Source organism: Indicator indicator, chromosome 26 (assembly GCF_027791375.1).
Source record: "Indicator indicator isolate 239-I01 chromosome 26, UM_Iind_1.1, whole genome shotgun sequence".
Classification (NCBI taxonomy): Eukaryota; Metazoa; Chordata; class Aves; order Piciformes; family Indicatoridae; genus Indicator; species Indicator indicator.
This window is the reverse complement of record NC_072035.1, coordinates 16,818,177-16,843,670: the sequence shown is the minus strand read 5'-3', so window position 1 is coordinate 16,843,670 and position 25,494 is coordinate 16,818,177. Positions and strand designations below refer to the sequence as shown.

Sequence of the window (25,494 nt, the reverse complement as noted above, 5' to 3'; positions counted from 1 at the left end):
CATCCAGCTCTGCTTTGTGAAGACAGTAAACAGAAATCAGAAGCAGCAAGCAACTGGAAAATGGATTGGTGGCACACTGGAGATGTGAGCTGGTACCTGTAGAACTAAATGGAACTGGTTGCCCAGAGAAGTTGTGGGTTCTTCATCCCTGAAACTGTTTAAGACCAGGCTGGTGAGGCTTTGAGCAACCTGGGCTAGTGGAAGGTGCCCCTGCCCATGGCAGGGGGCTTGGAAATAGATGATCTTGAAGGTCTCTCCCAACACAAACCATTCTGTGATTCACACTCATCCCACAGTTTCACAAATTCTTCATCCAGTTCTGCATCCCCTATTACAAGAGGGATCTGGAGGTACTGGAAGGTGTCCAGAGAAGGGCCACCAGGATGAGCAGAGGGCTGGAGCTCCTCTCCTATAAGGACAGACTGAAAGAGTTGGGGCTGTTCAGTCTGGAGAAGAGAAGGCTCTGAGGTGACCTTCTTGTGGCCTTCCACTATCTGAAGGGGGCTACAAGAAAGCTGGGGAGGGACTTTTTAGGCTATCAGGGAGTGATAGGACTAGGGGGAATGGAATAAAGCTGGAAGTGGGGAGATTCAGACTGGACCTGAGGAAGAAGTTCTTCCCCATGAGAGTGGTGAGAGCCTGGAATGGGTTGTCCAGGGAGGTGCTTGAGGTCCCATCCCTGGAGGTGTTTGCAGCCAGGCTGGATGAGGCTCTGGCCAGCCTGATAGAGTGTGAGGTGTCCCTGCCCATGGCAGGGGGGTTGGAACTGGATGATCCTTGTGGTCCCTTCCCACCCTGACTGATTCTATGATTCTATGAAATTGCATCAGGTTGGAAGGGACCCTTAAAGGTCATCTTGTCCACCTCCCCTGCAGTCACCATCCCCCTTGTCCACCATCCCTGCATCCTCTAACCTCCAATTAGAGCAGGCTGCTCAGGGCCACATCAAGTCTGATCTTGAATGTCATAAAATGCTTTGTTAGAGTGAAAACAGCCTAAAGATGAGCCCAACCTAAAGATGAGCCTCAACAGTGGGGATTGGTCTCTTCTTCAAGGGAACAAGTGATAGGACAAGAGGAAATTGCCTCAAGTTGTACCCACCACACCTCCCTGGCTCCAGCCTCCTTCCAGAGAATTGCAGAGAGCCACAAGGTCTCCCCTCAGCCCCATCCAGGCTGAACAGCCCCAGTTCCCTCAGCCTCTCCTCACCAGCCTTATTCTCCAGCCCCTTCACTACCTTCATTGCCCTTCTCTGGACATTCTTCAGTCCCTCAATGTCCTTCTTGGAGTGAGGGGCCCAAAACTGAACCCAGGATTTGAGGTGTGACCTCACCAGTGCAGAGTACAGGGAAGCAGTCACTGTCCTGGTCCTGCTGGCCACCCCATTGCTGATGCAGGCCAGGGTGCTGGTGGCCTTCTTGGTCACCCAGACACATCTTAGATCACCTTCAGCCAGTTGTCACCCAACACCCCTGGGTCCTTTTCTGACAGACAACTTTCCAGCCACTCTGCCGCAAGCCTGGAGCATTCATGGGGTTGTTGTGACCCAAGTGCAGGACCCAACCCTTGGCTCCCCGGTTCAAGAGAGACAGGGATCTGCTGAAGAGAGTTCAACAGAGGCTACCAGGATGATTGAGGGACTGGAGCACTGCCCTGTGAGGAGAGGCTGAGGGACCTGGAGGAGAAGAGAAGACTGAGAGGGGATTTAATAAATGTTTCTGAATATCTGAGGGCTGAGTGTCAATAGGTGGGGGCCAGGCTCTGCTCACCTGCACTGTGGGATAGGACAAGGGGCAATGGATAGAAACTCCAGCACAGGAGGTTCCACCTCAACATGAGGAGGAACTTTTTCACTGTGAGGGTCCCAGAGCACTGGAACAGGCTGCCCAGAGATGTTGTGGTGTCTCCTGAAGACTTTCAAGCCCCATCTGGATGTGTTCCTGTGTGACCTGTGCTGGATTCTATGGTCCTGCTCTGGCAGGGGGGTTGGACTCAATGACCTTCAGAGGTCCCTTCCAACCCCTAACACCCTGTGATCCTGTGATCCTGTGAACCTCATCCCACTGGCCTCAACTCCTCCATGCAGCCTGTCCAGACCCCTGTGTAGATCCTTCCTACCCTCCCAGCAGCTCACCACTGCCTCCCTCCTGGCTCACTCTCACCCTGCAGTCTCCCTGCATAACTGGAGCAGTGTCTCTGGGTGCTCTCTGGGTTGTCTCTGGGTCACTGCTGCTCACCAGTTCCACCTCTCTTGTCTTTGGGGACAGACCTACGGGCAGCAGAGCTACGGGACCTACGGGCAGCCCACCGACGTCAGCTACACACAGCCCCAGACCACCGCCACCTATGGGCAGACTGCCTACGCCACCTCCTACGGGCAGCCTCCTGCCGGTAAGAGACAGCCCTCTGCTGGGCACACTGCCCCCTGCTGGGCACACTGCTACCTGCTGGACACGCTGCCCCCTGCTGGGCACACTGCCCCCTGCTGGGCACACTTCTCCCTGCTGGGCACACTGCTCCCTGCTGGGCACACTTCTCCCTGCTGGGCACACTGCACCCTGCTGGGCACGCTTCTCCCTGCTGGGCACACTGCCCCCTGCTGGGCACACCAGTCTGCACTGGCCAGCTCCAGCCCAAACCCCTCTGGGTTGTGCTGGTGGGAGAGGGTTTCCTTCCTGCAGAGCTGGCGCAGAACAAAGGGTGGTGTGAAATGCTGCAAGGATGGAGCGGGGTTGGGAAGGGGATGAATGAATGGATGAGGGAAAGGTGAGGGAGGGGATTCTCCGTCTCTGCTCTGCTGAGGCTACACCTGGAGCACTGTGTCCAGTTTTGGAGCTCCCAGCACAAGAAGGACAGGGAACTGCTGGAGCAGGTCCAGAGGAGGCCACGAAGATGGTCAAAAGGGCTGGAGAACCTCCCCTATGGGGCAGGCTCTTCAGCCTGGAGAAGGCCTGTTCAGCCTTCCAGTACCTGAAGGGGGTACAGGAGAGCTGGGGAGGGACCTTTGACAAAGGCTTGGAGTGACAGGATGAGGGACAGTGGCTTTGAACTGGAAGAGGACAGATTCAGACTGGAGATTAGGAAGAAATTCTTTCCAGTGCGGGTGGAGAGACATTGGAACAGATTGCCCAGGGAGGTCGTGACTGCCCCCTCCCTGTGGGTGTTGAAGGCCAGGTTGGATGAGGCCTTGAGCAACCTGGGCCAGTGGGAGGTGTCCCTACCCATGGCAGGAGGGTTGGAACTGGATGATCTTGAAGATCCCTTCCAACCCCAACTGTTCTGTGAATCTATGAATACCAGGACAGACAGGCAGTGAGGTGTCTGCCCACAGGAATAGGCTTCACAAGGAAGAAAATACAAACTTACAGGTTAATGTCTTGCTATATAACACTTAAAATGGTGAATATCTTCACATGGAGAAGAGAAATTTCTGTCTGGTAGTTCACACGTGCCCTGCAGAGTGGGAGCTGGTATCTGTGTCACTGTGAGTTATCTGCAAGAACTTCAGATGGAAAGAAATTAGCAACAGAAAGGATTTGTGGACTTCAGACTTCCTTTCTTGGAAAAAAAAAGAGAGCAGCCCTGTGGAGAAGGACTTGAGGGTGCTGGGGGGTGAAAAGCTGGACAGGAGCTGGCACTGAGCACTGCCAGCCCAGAGCCAGACCCGCCCTGGGCTGATCCCCAGCAGTGTGGGCAGGGAGGGGATTCTGCCCCTCTGCTATGCTCTGCTGAGACCCCACCTGCAGTGCTGGGGCAGCTCTGTAGTCCTCAGCACAGCACAAACAGGGACCTGCTGAGAGTGGCCAGAGGAGGCCACAGCAATGCTGGGAGAGCTGGAAGCCCTCTGCTGTGAAGCCAGGCTGAGAGAGTTGGGCTGGTTCAGCCTGGAGAAGAGAAGGCTCCAGGGAGACCTTCTGATGGCCTTTCAATTGTGAAATGAGCTGCTCAGAAATCTGGGGACAGACTTTTGAGCCTGTTGTGCCAGGACAAGGGGTGATGGTTTGGAACTAAAAGAGGGAGATTGAGAGTGGAGAGAAGGAAGAAATGTTTGAGGGTGGTGAGAGCCTGTCCCAGGCTACCCAGAGAGGTGGGAGATGCCCCATCCTTGTAACCATCCCAGGTCAGGTTTTCTGGGGCTGTGAGCAACCTGCTCTAATTGCAGATGTCTCTGCTGGCTGCAGGGGGGTTGGATTGGATGAGTTTTGAAGCTCTCTTCCAACCTAAACCAGTCTGGGATTCTATTTTAGTTCCTGAATCCCTTCTACTGACCCCAGTCCTGTGCTGGCTTTGCTTGTCCCTTTAGAGTACATTTGCTGGAGGAATAATAACGTTTGGCAGCTTTTGTGCACAGCTTCTAGTTTTTAGGCAAAAAGCCTCCCTTTCTATTCATAAGAAGCAAGAAAACTCAGGAAGTGATCAAGGAGGAGATCTTATCAAGCACAGTTTGCCTCAGTCCATGTAGCACTGGCCTGGAGCAGAGCTGTTGATGTTCTGCACATAGTGATGGGTTGGATTTATCCTTCCTACACTCCTTGAAGACCCAGTGCTGTGGAAACAGGACTGACAGTGCCTAAATCTGCTCTCCTGCTCCCTTCCCTACCAAATAAAGCCTGGGGTGCTGCCTGGGGCATCCTTCTTTGTTTCCTAATAGATCTGAAATTTCTCCTCTTGAATCTCCATTTCTTTTTCCTAGGCATTGCCTTTTGGTAGCAGAGAGAAGTCAGCAGTTACTTAAAAGCAAAGTGCCTTCTTTTTCTTTCTTTTTTTTGTCTTAACAGCCTCTTTTGGATGGTGGTGTGGTCAGGGAAATTCAAATCCTGTGTGGATAACCCCTCTTGGGATTCCAGCATCACCTCAGAGGCTCTCTTGAGGGCTATGTAGTTGCCCTTGGACCTTCCTGTCACAGAACCACCAACCAGAATGTTAGGGCTTGGGATCTAAGAGATCATTGACGCCAACCCCCCTGCCAAAGCAGGGTCACCTAGGGCAAGTCACACAGGAATGCATCCAGGCAGGTCTTGAAAGGCTCCAGAGAAGACACCCCCAGAAGGAGACTGTGGCTGTCCCCAGAGCTTGGCCACCCAGCCTCACACCAACTCCAGATTGGCCTGAGCTGAGAATTAGCACCCAGGCTGTGCTTCTCCCCTCCCCACAGCTGTAGGAAAAGGCATCTTGGAGTCTCCCTGTTATGTTTTTTTTAGGGAGAAGAGGGGGTTTGGAGCTGCTGGGCTCTCAGCAGCTCCCCATCCACCAGCTGGCTTAGGGGATTAATTGGCACCATCAGGTCTGGGGGCACAGTTAGCTGGTTAAGCACTGTGGTGAGTAAGCAAAGAGCTGCATCTGTTCGGAGTTCCTGATTTTGACAACATCAGTGGGGAGCAAAGAGAGCATTTCAGATGGCCAAGGGTGGATCTCCTGTAAGTACTTAAGTGGGACTTGGGATTTTATGGATTTCTGATGGTTTTAAAATGTGAAGTGAACACACCCACAGTGCTTTTGGCCACCACAGTAACCTCTGATACCAAAAGGGTTGCCTCTGTGTCCCCTCCACACTGGCTGAAGGTATTCATGCTCACAAGGTGAGCTCCCTGGCCACACAGACCCTGTGGGTAGCTTGTAATGCATCAGGGAGAAGACTTCAGACCTGCTGCTAGCCTCCATGAAGAGTACATCCCTTTGAATCTGGTGTTTGCAGTGCATTAAGATCAAATCCTGCAGGCTTCCCCTCACCTAAGGATTCCTAGACTTCAGCAAGGGTTTGGCTGGGATCACAAGGACATGGAACTGCTGGAGAGGATCCAGAGGAGTCCTCAGTGATGATCAGAGGGCTGGAGCACCTCTGCTATGGGGACAAGCTGAGAGAGTTGGGGCTGTTCAGCCTGGAGAACAGAAGGCTCCAGGGACACCTTAGAGCAGACTTCCAGTACCTAAAGGGGGCTAGAGGAGAGCTGGGGAGGGACATTTTCCAAAGGCTTGTGGTGACAGGACCCTGGAGGTGTTCAGGGCCAGGTTGGATGAGGCCTTGAGCAACCTGGGCTGGTGGAGGTGTCCCTGCCCATGCCAGGGTGTTGGAACTGAATGATCTTGAACCCTTCCAACCCAAACCATTCTGTGAGTCTATGAAAAGTGCTTTCCTGGTGATTTGTGCAGGTCATTTCCTGGTGGGAGACAGCTCACTCTCTAGCTGTGATGTTTGCAGGCTGGCAGCCCTGTGGTGTGGAAGACAGCCTGTGACATTCAGCAGTGTGACAGGCGGCTCAGGGCAGGAGCAACAAGGTGGTGAGAGTGGGCAGGGGCTCCTAGGGTAACTGTGACAGGTGACAGGACAAGCAATGGAACATGACAGCAAAGCTGGTAAGGGAGAACAGGGCTGGTGAGGAGCAGCTGAGGGAACTGGGGTGTTTAGTCTGGAGAAGAGGAGGCTGAGGGGAGACCTCCTTGCTCTCTACAACTCCCTGAAAGGAGGTTGCAATGAGGTGAGGGTTGGGCTGTTCTCCTTAGGATCAGGTGATAGAAGGAGAGGAAATGGCCTGGAATTGTGCAAGGGGAAGTTTAGGCTGGGAATGAGGAAAAAGTTTTTGCTGCAAGAGTGGTCAAGGATTGGAACAGGCTGCCCAGGGGAGTGGTAGAGTCAGCATCCCTGGAGGTGTTCAAGAAACGTGTGGCCATGGCACTTGGGGATGTGGTTTGGTGGCCATGGAGGTGTTGGGTTGCTGGTTTGGACTGGATGACCTCAGAGGCCAAACAATTCTGTGATTGTGTGATAAGAGGGTTTGAAAGCTGTGTAGATGTGGTGCTGAGGGCCATGGTTTGGTGGTGCCCTGGCACTGCTGGGGTAGTGCTTGGGCTGGATCTTAAAGCTCTCTTCCAACCACAACCATTCTGCACTTCCATGATTCTAACCAGAAAGCTCCAGAACGACACTGGGGACAGAAAGCCCAACTTTGGGTCTTTTTTAACTACTGTGCTGTGCAAACTTCCTCCTCTCTCTTCTCTTCCTCTTTCCTCACCCAGTCAGTGAGCACTGGGAAGGGCCCCGGTTTGTGGCAGGCACTGGGAGATATGGAAGCACAGGCACGCAATGGCCTGCTGGCAGCACTTCTGCTCTACAAAGTAGGGAACTAAAACAAAGAGCTGCAGCCCAATGTGCCCCAGGTGTGATTGGAAGGGGGAGTGTCACAAGTGCCCTGTGTTCATAGAATGGTAGGCTCAGGTTAGAAGGGACCTCAGAGAGCATGTACTCCAACCTCCCTGCCATGGGCAGGGACACCTCTCAGCTAGACTTGGGTGCCTAAGGCCTTATCCAACCTGGCCGTGAACACCCCCAGGGAGGAGGCATCCACTGCCTCTCTGGGCAACTCATTCCAGAGTCTTATCACCCTCATACTGAAGAACTTCTTCCTAAGCTCCAGTCTAACTCTGCTCTCCCTCAGCTTCAACCCATTCCCCCTTGTCCTGTCTCTACACACCCTTAGGAAAAGTCTCTCTGCAGCCTTCATGCAGGATGCCTTCAGGTATTGGAAGGCAGCTCTAAGGTCCCCCCTGGAGTCTTCTCTTCTCCAGGCTGTACAACCTCAGCTCCCTCAGCCTGTCCTCATAGCAGAGGTGCTCCAGCCCTTGGATCATCTTTGTGTCCTCCTCTGGCCTCCTCCTTGTGCTGGAGACACCAGAACTGGATGCAATATTCGAGGTGGGGTTGCAGCAGAGCAGAGTAAAGGGGCAGAATCCCCTCTCCTGCCCTGCTGCCCACACTCCTCCTGATTCATGAAAAGTAAGAAGTGATGGAGAAGCTGTTCCCTCAACTGATGCAATTAAGATCACATCAGTAAGACCAAGGGCAGCTGGCAGTGGCTGGTTTGTGTTTTTATTAAGCCAGCTTTGGCTAACAGAGTTTTTAATTGATGCTTTATCACACAAATTTGTTTCATGATTTGAAAACCTGCTAGCTTGCAAGATTCTAAACTATAAAAGCCACTGTGTTGGTGCCAGGTTTGCAGCTCACCTCTGTGACAAGCCAAATGCTTGAGTAAATCACAGAATGGACTTGGCTGGAAAAGACCTCCAAGACTATTGAGTCCAGCTGTCAGCCCAGCACCACTAAGCCACAGCCCTCAGCACCATGTCTAAACAGCTTTGAAACCCCCGCCAGGGGTGGGGACTCCAGCACTGCCCTGGGCAGCCTTGACAACCCTTTTGGGGAAGAGATTGCTCCTCCTGTCCAACCTAAACCTCCCCTGGAGCAACTTGAGGCCATTTCCTCTTCTTAACTTGGGAGAAGAGACCAACTCCCACCTGGCTTCAACCTCCTTTCAGGGGCAGTGTGGGTCAGTTGATTATTCTGAGCTTGTCTGTGGTGGCTTTCTTACATTCATAGAATGGTTTAGGTTGGAAGAGACCTTCAAGATCATCCAGTTCCAACCCCCTGGCATGGGCAGGGACACCTTCCACTAGCCCAGGTTGCTCAAGGCCTCATCCAGCCTGGCCTTGAACACCTCCAGAGAGGGGATATCCACAACCTCCCTGGGCAACCTGTTCCAATGTTTCACCACCTTCACTGGAAAGAATTTCTTCCTCATTTCCAGTCTCCACCTGCCATCCTCAAGCTTCAATCCATTGCCCCTCATCCTGTCACTCCAAGCCCTTGTCAGAAGTCCCTTCCTGGCTTTCTCAGAGGCCCCCTTGCAGGTCTGCAGCATAAAATCTGTTCCCGAGGTCTGAGAAGCCCCCAGCAAGAAACAGGATGGTCTCAAACACCTCCAGCAGAGGTCCTCACGAGGCTGTGATCTCTCATAGGTTACACCACCCCGACTGCCCCCCCAGCGTACAGCCAGCCCGTGCAGGGCTACGGCACAGCCGCCTACGACACCAGCACCGCCACGGTCACCACCACCCAGGCTTCCTACGCCGCGCCGGCCGCTTACGGCACCCAGCCCGCGTACCCTGCCTACAGCCAGCAGCCCGCAGCCTCCGCCCCCACCAGGTACTGCCCCTGCCCTGCTCCTCATCACCGCCCACCCAGCCTGCTCTGCTCGTCCTCTCCCCATCCTGCTCCTGCTCATCCTCTCCTCGTCCTGCTCTGCTCATCCTCTCCTCGTCCTGCTCTGCTCATCCCCTCCTCGTCCTGCTCTGCTCATCCCCTCCTCGTCCTGCTCTGCTCATCCCCTCCTCGTCCTGCTCTGCTCATCCTCTCCTCCACCTGCTCTGCTCATCCTCTCCTCGTCCTGGTCTGCTCATCCTCTCCTCGTCCTGGTCTGCTCATCCCCTCCTCGTCCTGCTCTGCTCATCCCCTCCTCGTCCTGCTCTGCTCATCCTCTCCCCGTCCTGCTCTGCTCATCCTCTCCTTGTCCTGCTCTGCTCATCCCCTCCTCGTCCTGCTCTGCTCATCCTCTCCTCGTCCTGCTCTGCTCATCCTCTCTCATCCTGCTCTGCTCATCCTCTCCCCATCCTGCTCATCCTCTTCCCCTCCTACTCTGCTCATCCTCTCCCTGTCCTGCTCCTGCTCCTCCTCTCCCCATCCTACTCTGCCCACTCTCTCCCCATCCTTCTCCTGCTCATCCCCTCTCTGTTCTGCTCATCTTCTCCCTGTCCTACTCATCTTCTCCCTGTCCTACTCATCTTCTCCCCGTCCTGCTCCTGCTCTCCTCTCCCCATCCTTCTCCTGCTCATCCTCTCCCTATCCTGCTCCTACTCCTCCTTGTCCTACTCCTCTCCTTGTCCTACTCCTCTCCTCATCCTGCTCCTTAGTATTCCTCATCCTACTTCTCCTCATCCTAATCCTAGTCCTTCTCGTCCTGTTCCTCTCCTCATCCTAATCCTATTCCTCCTCATCCTACTCCTCCTCTCCTCATCCTACTTCTCCTCTCCTCATCCTACTCCTCCTCTCCTCATCTTGCTTCTACTCCTCCTCATCCTACTTCTACTCCTCATCTTACCCCTCCTCTCCTGGTCCTACTTCTACTCCTCCTCCCCTCGTTCTACTCCTTCTTTCCTCATCCTACTCCTTGTCTCCTCATCCTGCTACTTCCTCTCCTTGTCACACTCCTCCTCTCCCTGTTCAACTCCTCCTTTCCTCATTCTACTCCTCATCTCCTCATCCACCTCCTCATCACACTCCTCCTTTCCTTGTCCTACTCCTATTCCTCCTCATCTCACGTACTCCTCATCCTCCTCTTCCTTCTGTGATGGCTGTGCTCTGGAGCAAGCCCCAGCATTCCAGCTGGTACCTGCTGGTTTTGCTCACCCCTGTGCTGCTTCCCCTGTGCTTCTCCCCCTGTGCTGCTCCCCCTGTGCTGCTCCCCTGTGCTGCTCCCCTGTGCTGCTCCCCCTGTTCTGCTCCCCCTGTTCTGCTCCCCCTGTGCTGCTCCCCCTGTGCTGCTCCCCCTGTGCTGCTCCCCCATGCTGCTCCCCCTGTGCTGCTCCCCCTGTGCTGCTCCCCTGTGCTGCTCCCCTGTGCTGCGCCCCCTGTGCTGCTCCCCCCGTTCTGCTCCCCCTGTTCTGCTCCCCCTGTTCTGCTCCCCCTGTGCTGCTCCCCCTGTGCTGTTTCCCCTGTGCTGCTCCCCCTGTGCTGCTCCCCCTGTGCTGCTCCCCTGTTCTGCTCCCCCTGTGCTGCTCCCCCTGTGCTGCTCCCCTCTGCTGCTCCCCCTGTGCTGCTCCCCCTGTTCTGCTCCCCCTGTTCTGCTCCCCCTGTGCTGCTCCCCCTGTGCTGCTCCCCTCTGCTGCTCCCCTCTGCTGCTCCCCCTCTGCTGCTCCCCTCTGCTGCTCCCCCTGTGCTGCTCCCCCTGTTCTGCTCCCCCTGTGCTGCTCCCCCTGTGCTGCTCCTCCTGTGCTGCTCCCCCTGTGCTGCTCCCCCGTGCTGCTCCCCCTGTGCTGCTCCCCCTGTGCTGCTCCCCTGTGCTGCTCCCCTGTGCTGCTCCCCCTGTGCTGCTCCCCCTGTGCTGCTCCCCCCGTTCTGCTCCCCCCGTTCTGCTCCCCCTGTGCTGCTTCCCCTGTGCTTCTCCCCCTGTGCTGCTCCCCCTGTGCTGCTCCCCCGTGCTGCTCCCCCTGTGCTGCTCCCCCTGTGCTGCTCCCCTGTTCTGCTCCCCCTGTGCTGCTCCCCCTGTGCTGCTCCCCTGTGCTGCTCCCCCTGTGCTGCTCCCCCTGTGCTGCTCCCCCTGTTCTGCTCCCCCTGTGCTGCTCCCCCTGTGCTGCTCCCCTCTGCTGCTCCCCTCTGCTGCTCCCCCTGTGCTGCTCCCCTCTGCTGCTCCCCCTGTGCTGCTCCCCCTGTTCTGCTCCCCCTGTGCTGCTCCCCCTGTGCTGCTCCCCCTGTTCTGCTCCCCCTGTTCTGCTCCCCCTGTGCTGCTCCCCCTGTGCTGCTCCCCCTGTTCTGCTCCCCCTGTGCTGCTCCCCTGTGCTGCTCCCCCTGTGCTGCTCCCCCTGTGCTGCTCCCCCTGTTCTGCTCCCCCTGTGCTGCTCCCCCTGTGCTGCTCCCCCTGTTCTGCTCCCCCTGTTCTGCTCCCCCTGTGCTGCTCCCCTGTGCTGCTCCCCCTGCTGCGTGGGGGCCAGGGGCGTCTGCGTCGGTGGTGTCTGCAGCAGTGTGGTGACTCAGCGCCGTTAGTGGCAGAGGAGGAGAGCAGCCAGCAGCCAGAACGGGCTCCTGACTCAGTGCAGAGCCGCAAAAGGATCTGTCTGGGCTGATCTGCAGTCCCAGGGTCAGGCAGGATGCTGCTGCCTACCAACACAGACGCACAGGAGGCAGTTTCCTGCTGACATCCCTCCTGGCTGGGCACCCAGGAGTATATTTAGTGTAATTGCTCAGGATATGAAATACTTCAAATACCTCATGGAAACTTGGTTCGGAGTGAGTAAAAACTGCTTTGTTCCTTTACCTGGTGTTGTAGCAACCACTCCAGGGAGGAAAGGCAGAGCTTGGCACAGCTCAGGCTGTCAGATTACACTTTTAAGGGTGGATTCTGACATCATTTAAAGTCATTTTCCCCCCAGCTTGTACAGCAAAAAGAGCTTACCTCTTTTCCCTCTGCTCTGATAAGCACTCAGGGATTATAAACAGCATGGGACAAGTAGAAAGGGACACGTGAGTCACATGCAGAGGTTCTCTTTATTTTCAGGCCTTCAGAGTTCATGCTCAGAGTGGTTTAGGTCAGAAGAGACCTTTAAAGGTCATCCACATTCAGCCCCCCACATCCTTTCCCGTATGTGGGGTAATATCTGCTTGCTCTGGATTCTGAACCAAACAATGGCTCCTTTAACTGCCAGCATCTGTGGCTGCCTCTGAGCTAATCGTGTCCCAGAGCCAGCCTGAGGAGAGTGACCACACTGCTGACCCCCTTCCTGCCCCTCTCACACCCTCCACTTGGCTCCGGAGCCAAAGGCTAAATCCTTTGGTTTTATAAGGTGTCTGGAGAGCAGAAGGTGTGGTGCTAGGTGCTCCTTTGCAGTTGGCAGGCGAAATCCCCAGCCAGGAGGTGCTGAAATGTTCAGTGTTTAATGAGCGTGTACCAGGTGCTGCCAGAGTGTCTGACACTGCTCTGGTGCCAGCTTGTAACACTACCCAAGGAACTGGGGAGTGCTCTTCTGTCTGGGGGCATCTGAGCTCCTGCTCTGCAAACCAGACTCATGGAATCATAGGATGGTTTCTGTTGCAGAAGACCTTTCAGATCACCCACCCCAGCCAGTCTCTAACTCTACCAAGTCTGGTGCTAAATCATGGCCCTCAGCACCACATCTCTCTGGCTTTTAAACACCTCCAGGGAGATTCAACCACTTCCTGCAGTGTTTGAGAACCCTCTCAGTGAAGAAGTTTCTTCTCATGTTCAACCTAGACCTCCCTTGGATCAGCTTGAGGCCATTTCCTCTTGTCCTATCATTTGTTCCTTGGAGAAGAAACCAACCTCCTTTCAGGAAGTTGTAGAGAGCAATGAGGTCTCCCCTGAGCTTCCTCTTTTCAAAACTAAACAACCCCATTTCTCTCAGCTGCCTCTCACCAGCTCTGTCCTCCAGACCCTTCACCAGCTTTGTTATCCTTCTCTGGACCTGCTCCAGCCCCTCAATGTCCTTCTCAGAGCGAGAGGTCCAAAACTGAGCCCATTATCCAAGGTGCAGCCTCACCAGTGCCCAGTACAGAGGCACAAACACTTCCCTACTCCTGATGGCCACACCGTTGCTGATCCAGGCCAGGATGCTGGTGGCTTTCTTGGCCACCTGGGCACACCCTGGCTCATCTTCAGGCATTTGTCACCCAGCACCCCCAGGTCCTTTTCCACTGGTCAGTTTCCAGACGCTCTGCCCCAAGCCTGGAGTGTTCATAGGGTTGTTGTCACCCAAGTGCAGGACCCAGCTCTTGGCCTTGTGGAACTTCATCCCCCTGACCTTGGTCCATCGATCCAGCCTGGCCAGATCCCTCTGTAGGTCCTTCCTGCTCTCCAGCAGTCCAGCACTTCCCTCCCAGCTTGGTGTCATCAGCAAACTTCCTGAGGAATGCCCTTGATGCCCTCATCCTGATGGAGATGTCAGCAGCAGGTGGGGTGAGGTTTGCACCAACCTGTCCTTCTCTGTTGCTCCCTAGACCCCCGGATGGCAGCAAACCAGCAGAGACCAGCCAGCCCCAGTCCAGTACAACAGGCTACAGCCAGCCCAGCCTGGGCTACGGGCAGAGCAACTACAGCTACCCCCAGGTGCCTGCCAGCTACCCCATGCAGCCGGTGGCTGCGCCACCAGCCTACCCTCCCACCAGGTAACCCCCTCCTCGGGGGCAAAGGCAGCTTCTGGGGGATTTGAGATGGAAAAGGAGGTTTGGGAGGAGGGAGTTGTTGGGGTAGGGAAAATGAGGCTGTGTTTGAGTGTGTAAGGATCCCTGTGTGCACACCCACAAGGGCGTGTGGTCATCGAGTCAGGGAATGGGCTGGCTTGGAAGGGACCCCCAAAGGTCATCCAGTCCAACCCCCTCTGCAGTCAGCAGGGGCATGCTCCACTAGATCAGGTTGCCCAGAGCCTTTTTGAGCCTCACCTTGAGTATCTCCAGGGATGGGGCTTCAACTACCATCTTGGGCAAGCTGCTCCAGTGTTCCACTACGTTCATGTTAGGGATCATCAAGTCCAGCCATTAACCCACCACTGTCATCACACTAAAACATGTCCCTCAGCAACACATCTACACAGCTTCTGAACCCCTCCAGGAATGGGGACTCCACCACTGCCCTGGGCAGCCTGTTTCAGGCCTTGCCAACCTTTTTGGGGGAGAAGGTGAAATGCTGGCAGGTGTTTTTAAGATTTTTCCTAGACATGGAGTGTGTTGTAGTGATGTTTTGCATCCATGGCTTTGATGAGGGGCTCATCTTTTCCCCTCAGGCATCTTTATTATGCTGATACTGACTCTAAAAACTGTGTTTTTAAGTTCCGAAAAGCCCCAGGGCCCCCTGATTTATTAGCTAAGAGCTGAAAATATTTCAGTGCCAAGGCAGAAGTGGAGCTTGTTGCCTGTGTTGCCGCTAATTTTTTGCCCTGGTGCTTCTATCTCTTTCTAGAGATGTCAGTAAATTGGGACCAGTCAGATGGATTTTGCTTTTCACAGCCAGCCAGGTTTGGTTTGGCTCCTGCCACCAGACCAGACTCCATAGAATTGTAGAATCCCAGACTGGTTTGGGCTGGAAGAGACCTTCAAAACTCATCCAGTCCAACCCCCCTGCAGCCAGCAGGAACATCTGCAACTAGAGCAGGTTGCTCACAGCCCCAGACAACCTCACCTGGAATGCTTCCAGGCATGGGGCATGTCTCAGCTCTCTGGGCAACCTAGGCCAGGCTCCCACCACCCTCAGAGTCAACAATTTCTTCCTTCTCTCCACTCTCAATCTCCCTCTTTTAGTTTCAAATCATCACCCCTTGTCCTGGCACAACAGGCCCTGCTCAAAAATCTTGTCTGATCTACCCCTTTCAGCACTGAAAGGCCACCAGAAGGTCTCCCTGGAGCCTTCTCTTCTCCAGGCTGAACAGCCCCAGGGCCTTCAGCCTGGCCTCCCAGCATGACTCCACTTCTGTAAATGTTTTACAGCACCACATATGGTTTTTAATGGCATTACCTCCATTACCTCCTGGCGTGAGCCCTCCAGCAGCCTGGTGCCAGGGATTGTCTCACCCTTCCACCCCTTTGATGCTCTTCTCTTCCAGCTATCCCTCCACACAGCCCAGCAGCTACGACCAGAGCACTTATTCGCAGCAGAGCACCTATGGGCAGCAGAGCAGCTATGGGCAACAGACCAGCTATGGGCAGCAGAGCAGCTACGGGCAGCAGCCTCCACCAACCACTTACCCACCGCAGACAGGATCCTACAGCCAGGCCCCGAGCCAGTACAACCAGCAGAGCAGCAGTTATGGCCAGCAGAGTGAGTGGGAGGGGAGGAGGGGGCAAGCTCCCTGCCCCCTGCAGGTGGGCTGGCTCCAGAGAAGGCTGGGGTCTTAACTGGGGTCTGAAGCTCCCAGCTCTGTCAGAGGGAGAGCTGACTTCTGCCCTTTGTCACTGAACAGTGGTGGTGGCAGAGCTGGGGGAGGGGAGGAGACGGGATGGTGGAAAGCAGAGAAGCACAAAATACTGTGGCTGGGGAGGGCAAGACTTGGTGGGACCAGTGTTCTTGGGCCACATGGCCACTCTGCAGAGGTCAGGCTGGTGGGGCCTAAGTAAAACTTAGTTCTGGAAATGGAAGGTGGTGCATCTGTCCTTATTTGGCTTGTCCTGGTTGTGTGCTGGTGCTGAGGGCAGGTAAAAGGGCTTAGAAAAGGGACAGGCAGTTTTGACCTTTGTTATTCAACAGGGGTCTCTTCTCCAGTCTGAGAAGTTCAAGATCAAATCTTGATGTTGTTCAACTCTTATATCAGCAACCTGGATGAGGGACAGAGTGGACCCTCAGCAAGTTTGCTGATGATAGCAAACTGGGAGGGGTGGCTGACACCCTGTCAGGCTGTGCTGCCATTCAGTGAGGCCTGGACAGGCTGGAGAGTTAGGCAGAGGTGAACCTCTCGAGGTTTGACAAGAGCAAGTGTAGGGTCTTGCAGCTGGGGAGGAACAACCCCCTGCACCAGTACAGGTGAGGGGTGACCTGCTGGGAAGCAGCTGTGTGGAGGAGAAGGACCTAGGAGTTTACCATGAGCCAGTGATGTGCCTTTATGGCCAAGAAGGCCAGTGGTCCCCTGGGGTGCATTCAGGACAGTGTGGCCATCAGGTCAAGGGAGGTTCTCCTCCCTCTCTGCTCTGCCCTAGTGAGACTGCATTTGGAGAACTGGGTCCAGTTCTGGGCTCTCCAGTTCACAAAGGACAGGGAATTACAGGAGAGAGTACAGTGGAGGCTCCAAAGATGCTGAGGGGCATGGAGCATCTCTGTGAGGAGGAAAGGCTGAAGGACCTGGGGCTGTTGCACTTAGGGAAGAGCAGCCTGGGAGGGCATCTGATCAATGCTCAGCAAGAGCTAAAGGACCTGTGGGGGGCAAGAGGCTGGGGCCAGACTCTTGTCAGTGGTGCCCAGGGACAGGCCAAGGGGCAGTGGGCACAAACTGGAAGCCAGGAGGTTCCATGTGAAGAGGAGGAGAAAGTTGTTTGTTGTGAGGGTGCTGGAGGCCTGGAGCAGGCTGCCCAGAGACGTTGTGGAGTCTCCTTCTGTGGAGAGCTTCCAACCCCTCCTGGCCATTGTGTTCCTGGGCAAGCTGCTCTGGCTGCCCTGCTTTAGCAGGGGGGTTGGACTGGATGATCTCCAGAGGTCCCTTCCAACCCCCACCACGCTGGGATTCTGGGATCCCCTCTTGCTTGTAGCTCCCTAACATGTTTGTTGTGACCCTCCTCAGGTTCCTTCCGCCAGGACCATCCCAGCAGCATGAATGTGTATGGACAGGAGTCTGGAGGCTTCTCGGGCCCAGGAGAGAATCGGAGCTTGGGCGGCCCCGAAAGCCGGGGCAGGGGCAGAGGGGGATATGATCGAGGAGGCATGAGCAGAGGTGGGCGGGGAGGAGGACGCGGTGGAATGGGGTAAGAGCAAATCTTTTCTCCTTTTCTCTAATTCTGGTTTACCCATAGGGTTTGAGGTGAAAAGAAGGGACTGAAAGGTTGACGTTCCCAACAGTACATCCGTGGGGGAAAACAGCCCTGTAGTAACATCGCTTCTAATCCATAGGGGGGGAAAAAAAACACCCTGGGGGAAATAGGAGCAGGATCTGTTTGTTCTGTCCTGTGGCTTGGTTGGGTCCCAGGGTGGCGGGGGAGGAATCAGGGGTATTGCCAAACATGGAACTTTCAGCTCCCTTCAAGGTGGTGCAGAGGTGAATCCTCTGCTGGGTTTAACAGTAACTGCGGATCGAACACACACAAACCTCCACCAGATCAAGGGCTCGGTCCCTGGCCGTCAGCAGGGGGGATCTTGACAGCTCAGGTATGTACAGGGTGCTGTCAGCCCCCCCTTAGGCTGTCAGCCTCTTCACCTCCACGGCAGCACGCGGCACGTGGCCCGGGGCAGGTGGCTGCTGTGGAGGCCGTGACTCTGAGTGACCACAGCACTTGGAGCATGAGGAAAGATCCCCAGGAAGGTCCAGAGCGCTGGCTTGGCTCCCAGGACTGCTCCCCCTCGGAGCTTTTGGGTGCTCTAAACCAGTTTGGCCATTTTAACTCATGGCAAAATCTGGTTTGGTCAACCTTTGCCTACGGGTCAGCAAGCGTCTCCCTGTCTGGGATGTTTGGTGGTGGTGAGGGAGGAGGACTGGTCCTCCCCTGCCAGGCTCCTCAGAGAGGGACAAAGTGGCTTTGTGTGTGTTCCTTCCCTTCGCCCCCGTCGTTCAGAGCTATGCAGAGTGTCCCTGGGTCAGGTGTAGGGGGGGATGCGTGCCGCTGGCCCTGGGCTCAGCACAGGGCAGCCACAACTGCAGCCTCTCCTCGATAGCCAACTCCTACAGGTGTTTGCCAGCTGCTGGAGCCCTGGAGCTGGGCAGTGGCTGGTCTCATTCTGCATAGCTCTGTCCAAATGAATTGGTGTGGCCTGAAATCTTTATCAGAGAAATAAAGAGCTGTGGTGCCTGGAAAGAGAAGGAAAAATGAAAAAACAAAAGCCTGGCCTGGCCTCGCCCAAAAGTGGCTCGAATTGGCTAGAGGGGGGGACAAGAGTTCTGTGGTCCTGCATAAAGATTTCACACCCACAACCTCGTTTCTCTCTCTCTTTAATGATTTCAAGTAGATGTAGACACTGGAAATGCCTATCATCACATCTTAAAGTGTCTAGCCCCTTCGGAGCTCCTCCCTCATCCCAAAAAAGGTTTTGTCATCTCTCTCTCGATCGCCCACCCTAACCCGAGCTCCGATCGCCCCTACCTAAGCGATTCCCACCTGACTAAGAGCGTGGCCAAGGCTCCCCTGCTCTATGGACACAGGCTCCCTGCTGTCCCTAGAGGAGGTGGCCTTCCCCCCCCTCCCAACCCTGGGTGGGGTGTGTGTGCAATCTGGGGCCTTCTTAACGTGTGCTGTGGTGATGGATTTCAGTGTCTGCGGCAGGTAAGGAGCTCGATGTTCTTAACGTGACCTCTCTATATATCTCTCTATATATATATCTATAGTTAATTTTTTTTTCTTTCGTTGACTGGAAAAGTATTTTGCTTTGAATTTTCCTTGGCTTTGTTAAACATGGAAACTTTTTAACATGCTTTGTCGCATTTATATGCTACAGGTTACAAAGTGAGAGCCTTGTATACACCTCAGTACTTAAAAAGTACCCCGTACTCAGTACTCAGCCGGCAGCATAATGAAAAGTGGGACTAAACACGGTGTCCATATGGAGAGGAAAAATAATCCTAGAGTCTTTTTTTTTCTTTCTTTTTTTTTTTCTCTCTTAACACTTATTTGTATTGATTGTGTAAATGGAATCCTTCTGTAACTTTGGTAAAAACAAACAATCAAACAAACAAACAAAGTTGTCTTTGGTAATAAAAAAAAAAACCAACAACAAAAAACAACCCAAACAACAACAACAAAACCAAACCCAAAACCAAACCAACAGAGGAGGTATTCTATAGAACTGTGTAACGTGTAACCATCTGTGTTTTAAAAGAGAGACAATAACCTCTGGTGTGTACTTTGAACTTGAAAAAAGGAGGTGGAAGCTGCATGCAACAGCTGGGAAATGTATTGACAACGCTTTTCTTTTGCCAGTATTAGAGGTGCAATACTTGCTAGAAAACCCAGCAGTGCTCTCCCTCCTCTGCTCGCCGCCTTCCCAAACCGCTCTTAGCTCACCAAAAAGAGCAAGAAAACAAACCCCCCTCCAAAAAAAAAAAAAAAAAGATAAAAGATCCTTTGTGGGGAGATATTTTCCTCACGGGGTGGTATTTTTCCTCCAGGAGCGATCTGTTTCCTCCAGGAGTGATCAATTTCCTCCAGGAGTGATCTATTTCCTCAAGGGGTGGTATTTTTTTTCCTCCAGGAGTAATATTTTTCCTTCAAGGAGTGATTTTTTTTTTCCTCATGGGGTGGTATTTTCTTTTATCCTCAAGGGGTGATATTTTAAATTTTTTTTAAACTCAAGGGGTGATCTTTTTCCCTCCTGGCACCCCAAAGAGGGCTGAGCTGAAGCCTTCTCAGCTGCAGCCTCCTCCGAAAGCCGCGGCGTCGGCGCGTGCCGCCCAGCTGTGCCGCACCGCTCTGTGCCCACAAAGCTGCACCCCAGGCCTTCGAGCCCCCTCCCTGTTGCTCTGTAAGTCCTCCCTCCGCCGAGACCTGTTCCAAATGTATGGGGTAGAGCGAGGTTGGGAGCAGGAATGTTCAGCAGCTGAGAAACTCATGTGGTTAGGTACCGCGGTCTGGTTGTCCCCTCTCCCTTTTGATGCTGTTAATGTCAGGGACCCGCCGGCTCGCTCCGCTCCAGTGCTGCCAGAGGCTGAGGGGTGCACCTTTATGTCCACACAGAGGGGAGGGAGTTGACTAAAGAGAAAAACAAAAATACAACAAAACCAAAACAAAAAAAAAACCACCCCAAAGCCAAAACAAAAAAAACAACCAAACCAAAATCCACCCCAATGGCTAACTTCTCCATGACCAGAATGTTTTTTTAGCCAAGTATTGCACTGCTAATACCCATCACAAGCCACGCAAAAGGGGGTTAACGGACAAGCAAAGCCAGACAAGCCAGGTTGTCTTATGTGTAAAAGGAGATTGGAGGGAGCTGCCCTGAAGAAAGGCAATAGTGCCAAGCTGAGAGAGTGAGAGAGAGAGAGACAGATGCATTGTCTGGAGATGTTTGTTTAGCCCAGTGCCCATCTTCGCCGTGAGCCGCAGCGGCTCCGAGCGGCACTGCCTTGGTTTTTAAAAGGGAAAGGCCTTCATTTCTTCGTTTATCCCCCCAGCAGCGCTGGAGAGCGAGGTGGCTTCAATAAGCCTGGTGGTAAGTTTTTGAGCATTACAATGGATAGTGTTTAAAAAAAAAAAATTAATAAAAAAATGAAAAAAAATTTTTTGGATGCAGTCAGTGTTAATTGTTATTAGTATATAAAGTGGTTAAAAAAAAAAAAACCCAAAAAAGATAATGCTGTTTGCAAGGTGCCGGCAATGCCTTAGGGGTGTGTGCGGTGACAGGGTTAAAAAAAAGGTGGACCAGCCTTTTTGGGGAGAGTCACTGGATTTTTAAGCAAATGATTTTGTAAAGTAACTTTTATTTAACGTTAAGAAAAAAGAAAAATGATTGGCCTGGTAAAGCATTGCAAAAAAACCATCCCCCCCCCCCCAATTCCTAAGCCCAGTGTAAGAGTGGTAAATGGTTTGAGAGGCTGCTCGAAGGGAGCAAACCGATCACCACCACAGGTAGAAGGTGCATTGCTGCTGGTGCGGGGCAGCCCCAGTGCCATCACGGTGGTCAGCTGTAGCTAGAGTTGTGTGTGTCGGCCCTGCCACCCTCCTAGCCCCCAGCTAACACCAGTTCTTGTGCTTCTCTCCCACCTGGCAGGACACATGGAGGAAGGACCGGACCTGGATTTAGGTAATTGTCATCAACCGTGCGCTCGACCAGCTCCACCGGCCGGCCCCACCCTGTCCCCTGGCTCCAAGGAGCTCTTTCAGGTCGTCTCGAGCATTGGAACAGGCTGCCCAGGGTGGTGGTGGAGTCACCATCCCTGGAGGTGGTGTCCCCTGGCTCCAAAGAGCTCTTTCAGGTTGTCTCAAGCAGGCTGCCCAGGGTGTCGCAATTACCATCCCTGGAGGTGTTCAAAAACACAGACATGGCACCAGCTGCCTTCCAATACCTGAAGAGATCCTGCAGGAAGGCTGCAGAGGGACTTTTCCTAAGGGTGTCTAGAGACAGGACAAGGGGGAATGGTTTAGAGCTGAAGGAGAGAAGGGTTAGACTGGAGCTTAGGAAAAAGTTCTTCAGTGTGAGGGTGATGAGACTCTGGAATGGGTTGCCCAGAGAGATTGTGGATCCCTCCTTCCCAGAGGTGTTCAAGGCCAGGTTGGATGAGAGTTTGAGAACCCAAGTTTAGTTGAGAGGCATCCATGCCCATGGCAGGGAGGTTGGAGTAGATGACCTCTAAGATACCTTCCAGCCTAAGCCATTCTGTGGTTTAGTGGCCATGGTGGTGTTGGGCTGACAGTTGGAGTTGATGCTCTTAGAGATCTTTTGCAACCTTCATGATTCTTTGATTCATTTATTTCACGATTCCTGGTTCCTCACAGCAGCTGGGCTAGTGCTAAACCACACATGGTTGCGAGCTCTCATCCTTCTCCCTGGGTTTCTGGGGAAGCTGCTTCATGGCTGTTGGGTTGAGAGAAAGCCCCAGCTTAGTCCCATAGTCTCCTCCTCTCACCCCTCCCATCCCCCCAGCTCTTTCCTTCCTCTCTCACAGGCGTGTCTGGAAGTTGTGCGTCAGCTTCCAGCAGCAGCACAGCTCTGCAGAAAGGGGGGGGCAGCACAGCCAGCAGGGTGCATGGCCTTGTGCAGAGTCCTGCAGGACACCAAAGTCTTCCTCAGGTCTCACCTTGGGTGTCTCCTGTTGGAACCAAGCGATTTAGCCATGTGGTTCTCCTCACAGTGCTAGGCTCTCTGTCCCTCTGTAGTGGCCAGGTGCAGAGCCCTGGGTGGATAAGGCAGTGGAGAGTCACCTCAGTGCCTGGGTTTTGCTATCACCTCATCCACGTGGCCACTGAAAGTGAAGCCACAGCTGGCTGAGGGGGTTATATCATGAGGATGACTCCATTGTGTCGTGTCACTGCCTTTCCTCTCCCACAATGACCCCATGAATTGTCTTCTCCAGGCCCACCCATGGATCCAGATGAAGACTCAGACAACAGCTCAGTGTACGTGCAGGGACTGGGTGACAATGTGACCCTGGAGGATCTGGTAGACTTCTTCAAGCAGTGTGGTGTTGTCAAGGTGAGGAGGACACAGGCCACCCTCCAGCTGGCATGGCCATGGAGAAAGATGTGGCACTGACTTAATGTAGCCCTGGGCAGCCTGATCTGGTTGCAGGTGTCCCTTCTTACTGCAGAGAACTTGGACAAGATGACTTTTGAGGCTCCCTTCCAACCTGATGCAATCTGTGAATGGCCTTGCCCACCTCCTCCTGCCCTCACAGTGCTCCTCTCCCTTCAGCCTCTCATCTCCAGGAGCTGGCAGGTCTTCTGCTGGTTGAGCAGTAGGATCACCACAGCTTGGAGTTGACCAGCGGCTTGGGCTGTCCCCAAGAACCTTTGTAGTGTTTGTCCCTCCGCAGCGTGATCAGTCATGGAGGAACATGCCTCTGTGGATCTGCTGTTGGTGGGAGAGCAGAGGGGGGCCTGGCGAGGGGCGGGTGAAGAACATGGGGACATGCCAGGTGCCTCTTGGGCCAGGCAGCTGCTCAGGGCTGCTTTCTTCATCTCTTGGGTTGTCCATGCTGAGGGCCTTCTGTCTTGCCACAAAGTCACCAAAACAAGGCTTGGTAGTCTCAAGCCAAAAGCAGAAGAGAGCAGAGCAAATTCCTGCCTCAGCTCATGGGGAGATGTGACCTGGGGTGATCTGCTGCTGTCCTCCTAGGTGAACAAGAGGACTGGGCAGCCCATGATAAACCTCTACATTGACAAAGAAACTGGCAAACCCAAAGGAGATGCCACCGTGTCCTATGATGACCCCTCGACTGCCAAGACGGCCGTGGAGTGGTTTGATGGTGAGTCCGTGGGGTGGCGTTTTGGGGTGAAATCACTTCGGGTTGTATGTCAGAACCAACCTCTCGCACAGCTCTTGTTCAAAGCTGGCCCCAGGTGGTCAGGCTTTATCCTGAGAAGTTCTGGGTTTAACTGGAAGAGATCAGCGTGGCACTGGGGTTGTGGTTGTCCTCAGCTGCCCAGGCCTCTGTCCCCTGCTGTCTCCTGTGGCAGGAAGTTCTCACTGCTGTGGGTGGGATTCAGACCTTGGGTGGGATTTGTTGTTGTCCTTGATGGGGTGTGGTGGGATCACAGCCCCAGAGTGATGTCCTCACCCTCCTCGTGTTTCCCCCCCAGGGAAGGATTTCCAGGGCAGCAAGCTGAAGGTGACCTTGGCACGGAAGAAGGGCCCCATGAACAGCATGAGGGGTGGGCTGCCCCCCCGGGAGCAGCGGGGAATGCCCCCCCCTCTCCGAGGAGGTAATGCCCAGGCACCTGGCACCTCTCCTCTGGCTGTGCCCAAGGCCTCCTGGCGCTCACAGAGCCTTCCTTGCAGGTCCAGGGGGACCCAGTGGCCCAGGGGGTCCCGGCGGCCCGAGTGGCCCCATGGGGCGGATGGGAGGCAGAGGAGCAGACAGAGGAGGCTTCTCCTCACGGGGACCACGAGGATCCCGGGGGAACCCCTCTGGGGGGAGCGTCCAGCACCGAGCTGGCGACTGGCAGTGTCCCAACCCGTGAGTACCATCCCCGTGCCCGCCTCTGCCCTGTGTCACAGCTGTGCTGTCGCTGCCCTGGTGACCATAGCCATCCCTTACCCCAGTGTCTAGGGAAGGGCCTTTTTGTCCCGAGTGCTGGCCAGAATAACTTGCTGGGCCTTCAGAGGAGGTTCCCTTCTCGCCACCTGTCTGAGCAGCCCAACCAGCTTGCTCCAGGTGCTGTTGGCCAGCTGGGGTGTCCCTTCTCCTGCCACTTCCCAGCATTCCTCTGCCAGGAGCAGGTGGCCAGGCTTTGCTAATGGTTGTTTTCACCCAGGGGCTGTGGAAACCAGAACTTCGCCTGGAGAACGGAGTGCAACCAGTGCAAGGCTCCGAAACCAGAAGGGTTTCTGCCACCCCCATTCCCCCCTCCAGGTATGTGTGTTGCAGGGTTGCCAGCAGGGCTTGGAGGTACCTGGGTTCCCCAGCCCCAGGGAGCTGCTGCTGCTGCTGCTTCATCCCTCCTTGAGCTGTGAAATGGAGGCAGGCAGCGTTCTGCCCACGCTTCCCAGCTGCTCTGGAGCTGCCAGCCTCTTCCTTGGGGCTCTCTGCGGTTCCCCAAAGCACTTCCACCTTGTTAGGCAGCAGCCTCTTGGTGAGCCCTGGCTCTGAGGAGAAGCTGGGTGAGGTGTGTCTGCTTCCTTGGATGCCCTCAGGGTTCCCAGCTGCTCCTGGGCCTTCTCCTGTGGTTGGTGCTGGATCTGGCTGTGCCAGGTTCACCAGGATGGGCTGGAGGAGAGTCCATAGCTTCCACACTCTGCCCTTGGAGCATTCTGAGCCACTTCCCCTCTCTCCCAGGTGGTGACCGCAACCGAGGTGGCCCCGGGGGGATGAGAGGTGGCCGAGGAGGTGGCCTGATGGACCGCGGGGGACCCGGCGGCATGTTCCGAGGAGGCCGTGGTGGAGACCGAGGGGGATTCAGAGGGGGCCGTGGCATGGACCGAGGAGGCTACGGAGGAGGTGGCCGGCGAGGAGGAGGAGGAGGACCTGGGGGACCCCCAGGACCCCTGATGGAGCAGATGGGAGGCGGCGGCAGAGGCGGGCGGCGCGGGGGACCTGGCAAGATGGACAAGTACGTATGGGGGGTGGCAAACCCTGATCTAGGTCACCAGGGAAAGGGACTGGGTGGCACTGGGGTGGCACCAGGGATCTACGCCAGTACCCAGTGCCCAAGTTGGATTTGGGTGTTAGGGGTGAACGGGTGCTGGGGTGAATGGCTGCTGGGGGGAGCCGGTGGGAGGGAACGAGTGATGGGATGAGTGAGTGCTGGAGTGAGAGGGTGGTGGGTGCTTGGCTGGTGGCATGACTGGGTGCTGCCGGTGAGTGGGTGGTGGGTGAGGGGGTGCTTGGCTGGTGGCATGACTGGGGGCTGAGGTGAGTGGGTGGTGGGTAAACTGTACCAGGATGAGTGGGTATCAGAGCGAGCAGATGATGTGGGGAGTGGGAACAGGGGTGAGTGGGTACTCAGCTGAGTGGATGCCAGGGTGAGGAGATGACTCATGGGTAGTGCAGGGATGGTGGGGCAAGCAGGCAGAGGAGCAAAGGAGCAGTGGGGCCAGCAGGCAGTGGGGGGTGAGGACCCTACTCCAACCTAGCAGCACCCGAGGCTGCCCT

General features: G+C 54.8%; 1 protein-coding gene across 4 annotated transcripts in view; it reads left to right on the top strand.

Annotated features, from left to right (window-relative positions):
- EWSR1 (EWS RNA binding protein 1) overlaps window positions 1-25,494 on the top strand; it is a 31,273-nt gene that overhangs the window by 5,647 nt on the left and 132 nt on the right. Inside the window, exons 4-16 of one of the 4 annotated variants that reach the window (XM_054392861.1) lie at window positions 2,268-2,391; window positions 8,794-8,980; window positions 13,562-13,729; window positions 15,160-15,374; window positions 16,825-17,005; window positions 20,362-20,396; window positions 20,955-20,987; window positions 22,258-22,376; window positions 23,019-23,148; window positions 23,483-23,605; window positions 23,688-23,859; window positions 24,158-24,255; window positions 24,679-24,952. In XM_054392861.1, the coding sequence (XP_054248836.1) occupies window positions 2,268-2,391; window positions 8,794-8,980; window positions 13,562-13,729; window positions 15,160-15,374; window positions 16,825-17,005; window positions 20,362-20,396; window positions 20,955-20,987; window positions 22,258-22,376; window positions 23,019-23,148; window positions 23,483-23,605; window positions 23,688-23,859; window positions 24,158-24,255; window positions 24,679-24,952 (1,859 nt within the window). Of the gene's footprint in view, window positions 1-2,267; window positions 2,392-8,793; window positions 8,981-13,561; window positions 13,730-15,159; window positions 15,375-16,824; window positions 17,006-18,686; window positions 18,809-20,358; window positions 20,397-20,954; window positions 20,988-22,257; window positions 22,377-23,018; window positions 23,149-23,482; window positions 23,606-23,687; window positions 23,860-24,157; window positions 24,256-24,678; window positions 24,953-25,494 lie in introns of those variants that run through there. The other 3 variants (XM_054392860.1, XM_054392862.1, XM_054392863.1) reach the window with 3 other exon arrangements.